This window comes from Microtus pennsylvanicus, chromosome 16 (assembly GCF_037038515.1).
Source record: "Microtus pennsylvanicus isolate mMicPen1 chromosome 16, mMicPen1.hap1, whole genome shotgun sequence".
NCBI classification, from domain to species: Eukaryota; Metazoa; Chordata; class Mammalia; order Rodentia; family Cricetidae; genus Microtus; species Microtus pennsylvanicus.
The window spans coordinates 26,614,001-26,620,000 of NC_134594.1; the positions used below are offsets into that span (position 1 = coordinate 26,614,001).

General features: G+C 43.0%; 1 protein-coding gene across 3 annotated transcripts in view; it reads left to right on the forward strand.

Annotated features, from left to right (window-relative positions):
• The window catches only part of Trpc4 (transient receptor potential cation channel subfamily C member 4), a 157,085-nt gene that overhangs the window by 57,918 nt on the left and 93,167 nt on the right, over positions 1–6,000 (forward strand). For all 3 annotated transcript variants that reach the window (XM_075950694.1, XM_075950696.1, XM_075950697.1), the window contains exon 3: positions 3,629–4,147. In XM_075950694.1, the coding sequence (XP_075806809.1) occupies positions 3,629–4,147 (519 nt within the window). The remainder of the gene's footprint in view (positions 1–3,628; positions 4,148–6,000) is intronic.

Genomic DNA, 6,000 nt, shown 5'->3' on the forward strand with positions numbered 1-6,000 from the left:
TTTTACTTTTTCTTCTGGTTTTTCATTTTCTTTACCTCATTCATCGTTGTTATACGTGTTGTTATTAATAATTTCCATTTTAAAAGCTCTCTGTAGAGTATGCTCTGTTTTAAGTATTGCAAATGTAGAGAAACTCATTACCTTTTACGCTAGGAACCTTGCATGGGACCTTGTGAGCGGGACAAACACATGGTCTGGTAGTTTTACCGAGCACAGGACCTTGTGAGCTGGCAGAGACAGATTGGCCTCATTTCCTTCTTAAAATTTAGTTTTGACATGTGTAATTCTTCAAGTTTAGGGAGCGCGTGTGCACACTAAGTAGACCTGGAACCCGAGTCCTTTGTGGTTTTCTTGCTGCAGCAAGGATGCTCAAAATGGTTGCTCCTTTTCTCACCTATTCTGCAGCTCTGGTGATGGAGATGCATTGGTTTTTATACCTTGGGAGCACAGGGTCTTCACAGGCATCTCGAAGCCCGTGCTTCTGTTTCCTCACACCAGAGATCCGGTCAGTCCTCCACAGGTTGATCCTTTCTTAGGAATAGGAATCTTCCTTGATGTTATGCTTCCTTTGCCTATGGATTCTCCTTAAATGTCTTTTACTTACATGTGATGTTGCTCTTTATGAAGAAAGCCGGCATATCTGTTATGGTCTGCTTTTCTTCTTGCTCGTCTCTGACAGTCATAAGGGTGGAACATTGTTTCCCTCAGTAAAAATAACTGCATTGTTTCGGCAATTAAATGTGCTACTTTCTTTCCTTTTCTGAAAGTCTGTTTTTTTTTTTCAGTTTCTTTTCTAAATGAGAGCTCTTCTTCGATCAGTGCTTTGCAATCAAAACCCTTCCTTGAGTCTTCCGACTTCGATTCAATGCGACTTAAGGCTTTTTTATTGTTTGGGAATTTCATACATGTGTATAACGTGTCTTGAAATCCACACCCACTCCCTCCTCTCTGACTCCTCCCACCCCAACCGTTTGAATCTCCCTATTGCATATATTGTTTTTAAACCCACTGAGTGCTGCCTGTATATAAATCGTTCAACTCAGGATAAGATAGATTTAAAAAATAAATATATAAACTAGGAAGAGATATATGATATTTTGATTTTTCTAGCTCCTAAGTGACATATGCAGTTCCTTTAAATTATGAATATAGGCCCAAAATCAATTTTGCTGGCATTATTATTATATTATGCTTTTGATATGGTGATCACTAATTCACAATCAGTTTAATTGCCTTTCATTGTATCCATTGAAGATATTAGGAGAGAAGTATATGTTCATATGTTTGCATGTACATATTACATCTTGTGGATGTGTGTAAATACTTTCTCCTACACAGTGCAGCATTCCTTATTCAGAACGGTGTTCTTTCTGCACTAGGCTCCACAAGCAGCCTCGGATTTTGTGAGCTCATGCCACACACATGAAAGCGCTCTGCATTTAGAGCTGGAGGTGGTCAGTTCTTTTTCAGCTGCCTTTCATACCTGTTCCTAGATCAAACATTCATCCTATGTCAGATCAAACTGCTGGTGCATTTAAAGTTGTAGCCATGCAGAAGGCCCAGTCATCTTTGCTTCAGGGACTGACTGTGGGCATGCAGGTAAATCCTTAACCTTAACACTGAAACCAGAGTTGGATTGTTGCATGGCAATTGCACATTGATTACTCTGCTGGAGCAGTAGGTTAGTCCTAAAATGATATAGTTGAATTTGATTGGATAATGTTGTAACCTAAGTGATTCATCTATCCATCCACCTACCCACCCATCCATCCATCCATCCATCCACCCACCCACCCATCCACCCATCCATCCACCCATCCATCCACCCATCCACCCATCCACCCATCCATCCACCCACCCATCCATCCACCCATCCACCCATCCATCCATCCACCCATCCACCCATCCACCCATCCACCCATCCATCCATCCATCCATCCACCCATCCACCCATCCACCCATCCACCCACCCACCCACCCATCCATCCACCCATCCATCCATCCATCCATCCATCCATCCATCCATCCACTAATCGATTCATTAATGTAAATACCACTTGTTTTTGTCTAAGTAGCTCATGTAGAAATATGCCTTGTAAAATTGGGTGTGTGCATGAATCTTCAAATTCTAAATAACATCTATTACTTAGATTTTAAAATTAAATTTAAATTGATTTGAATTAGAAAGTCTGCATGTATAAGGGAGAAAAAGCATATTCTGACTTTAAAAAATATGTTAGTATATTACTTTGTAAGATTCTACCTGAAAACAAAATGAAATTGCAAAACCCAGGCAGTTCTGATTAAACTATTTAGAAAAAGTGCCTGTTTTATAAAGCTTCCATTCTTGTGCTGGCTGCTAGAGCATGCAGAAGATTCTTGAATCATGGGAACTTCATGTTATGAGACTATTCTACATGAAACAGAGTTAGAACCCTGTTCACCTGTTATTTGCTCAATTAAGAAAAACATCCATATTAGAATATGGATTCTTGCCTGATGTGGTGGCACATGTCTTTAATCCAGAGGCAGAGGCAGGGTGGATCTCTGTGAGTTCAAGGCTGGTTTACATAGTGAGTTACAGGATAGCCAGAGCTACATAGTGAGATTCTGTCTTAAAAAACAAATAAACAAACAAAGAATATGGATGTTATTTTTAACATCTATGATACACAAAATAATACTATGTGCACATTTTTTTCCTATAAGTATGACATTCTAGCAAATTCTGCATATGAGGGGGCACAGGCTTAGACTGGATAGATGTCACATTTTGATGGACTTCACTCTTAAAATTGTCTATTGCATTTTTAGTGTACAAAATGCATATTCTTACGACAGATATTTCTAAATTTGGGCAAAGTATCCCAGGTAGACTTGCAAAGTTCTGTGTGCCTCAAGTTGGAGCCAAGTGGCTTCACCGTGAAGAACATGGATGACTTCTATGAACAGCCGCTGTCCTCTGAGGGAATGGAGTCTGTGTGTGCCAGTGACTCCAGGGCTCTGTGATGTTAAAACACCTCAGAAACATCTAACATTTTCCAGTAAGACTAAAGGAAACGCTAAACTCTGCATGAGTGTTCACCTGCAGGTTTGTATGTGCACCATGTGTGTTTCATGCTCCCAGGGGCCTGAAAAAGGCCCTGGATGCCCTGGAAGTAGACTTACAGATGGTTGTGAGCCACCATGTGGGTACTGGGAACTGAACCCAGGTCCTCTGAAAAATGAGCTGGTGCTTGAGCCATCTCTCCAGCCCCAGGATCTTGGTTTAAAACCAACTTTATATTTATTTAGGTTTATTTCTTGATTATCAAGCCAGGATTATCTGTTGAGAAATAAATTAGGAATAAGGAAGAATAAACAGTTTCCATGGCCACTTATTTTTATATTTCAAAAAACAATCCCAATTTATTTTGTAGGGAGGATATTTTATTATATTAGAGTTAAATTTTTTCTTGAATTTTTTGTTTTTTTTTGTTTGTTTGTTTTTGGAAAAAAAAAAGTCTGTCCTGCAAGGAAGCATGATAATTTCTGATCCTTGCTCACCACAGCTGCCCGGCACTGTTTGAAATTCAGGGGCTTTCAGGAACGAGCAAGCACCCACTCCTCTGCTCTGCTCTCTTCCCAGGTGCCTCCCATTCTCCTGGATAAACAGTTCTCGGAATTCACTCCAGACATCACACCTATCATCTTGGCCGCACATACAAATAATTATGAGATAATCAAACTTTTGGTCCAGAAAGGTGTCTCGGTGCCGAGACCCCACGAGGTCCGCTGTAACTGTGTCGAGTGTGTCTCCAGCTCGGACGTGGACAGCCTCAGGCACTCACGGTCCAGGCTCAACATCTACAAGGCGTTGGCCAGTCCCTCGCTCATCGCCCTGTCAAGTGAAGATCCTTTTCTCACGGCCTTTCAGCTAAGCTGGGAGCTGCAGGAACTGAGCAAGGTGGAGAATGAATTCAAGTCGGAATATGAGGAGCTGTCGAGACAGTGCAAACAATTTGCTAAGGACCTCCTAGATCAGACGCGGAGTTCCAGAGAGCTGGAGATCATTCTTAATTACCGCGATGACAATAGTCTGATCGAAGAACAGAGCGGCAATGATCTTGCGAGGCTAAAATTAGCCATTAAGTACCGTCAAAAAGAGGTGAGTGTTGCCAGACACGGTCCACCAACGAGATAGAATCTCATCCCTGACAAGCCAGCGCTACTCCCAAGTAGTGTTACATTTAACAGCGTTTTAATTCTCTTGTAAGCAGGTGGCATTTCATGTTGGCCAGATTTATAATTATCTACACACTGGAGAATAGTGGTAAGTGGCTCAATAATTGGAAGTTGCTTTTGGCACCTGTGGAAAGGCACGTGCGCTCACTTGGAATAAGATGGAAAGCTAACAAATTTTGGATTTTCCCAAACCAGGGGAGAATTTTGACTTTGCCATTGACAAGTCTTGTCAATCTAGACTCTTGATGGTCGCTTACGGAGTTTGTTGAATTTTCTCATTTACTTAATAAAATTGATTTTATACTGTTCATATATATACATATATACATACATATAAATGTATATATATGAAATATTTTCCTTATAGTTTCATAGGAGGAATAACACATGGGGTTGAGGACTATTAATTAGTTATAAACTATTATACTTGAATGTATTATTAGGAATTAATATAAGAAGAGTGTTTAGTTTTTCTGTTTTCTTGCCTTCATGATCTGTCAGGTTGAGGAGGCTAAAGACTCAGTGGTGGGTACTAACTTTCCAATGGAATTTTGGCAGATTTTGGTGTTTCCAATGAAGAAATCTAAACCACTCACATCTGTACCCTGGACCCTTCACATCTGTTTCTAGACCACTCATATCTGTACATCTGCACCTAGACCCCTCACATCTGCACCTAGACCACTCACATCTGCACCTGACCCCTCACATCTGCACTTGGACCACTCACATCTGCACCTGGACCCCTCACATCTGCACCTAGACCCCTCACATCTGCACCTAGGCCCCTCACATCTGCACCTGGACTACTCACATCTGCACCTAGACCCCTCAAATCTGCACATAGACCCCTCACATCTGCACCTAGACCCCTCACATCTGCACCTGGACCCCTCACATCTGCACCTAGATCCCTCACATCTGCACCTAGATCCCTCACATCTGCACCTAGACCCCTCACATCTGCACATAGACCCCTCACATCTGCACCTAGACCCCTCACATCTGCACCTGGACCCCTCACATCTGCACCTAGATCCCTCACATCTGCACCTAGATCCCTCACATCTGCACCTAGACCCGTCACATCTGCACCTGACCCCTCGCATCTGCACATAGACCCCTCACATCTGCACCTAGACCCCTCACATCTGCACATAGACCCCTCACATCTGCACCTAGACCCCTCACATCTGCACCTGGACCCCTCACATCTGCACCTAGATCCCTCACATCTGCATCTGGACTACTCACATCTGCACCTAGACCCGTCACATCTGTTCCTAGACCACTCATATCTGTACATCTGTAGCTAGATGCCTCACATCTGCACCTAGACCCCTCACATCTGTTCCTAGACAACTCATATCTGTACATCTGTACCTAGATGCCTCACATCTGTAGCTAGATCCCTCACATCTGCACCTACATCCCTCAAATCTGCACCTATACCCCTCACATCTGCACTTGGACCCCTCACATCTGCACCTGGACTTCTAACATCTACACCTAGATCCCTCACATCTGCACCTGGACTACTCACATCTGCACCTAGACCCCTCACATCTGCACCTGGACTACTCACATCTGCACCTAGACCCCTCACATCTGCACCTAGACCCCTCACATCTGCATCTGGACTACTCACATCTGCACCTGGACCCCTCAAATCTGCACCTAGACCCCTCACATCTGTACCTAGACCCCTCACATCTGCACCTGGACCCCTCACATCTGCACCTGGACCCCTCACATCTGCACCTAGACTACTCACAT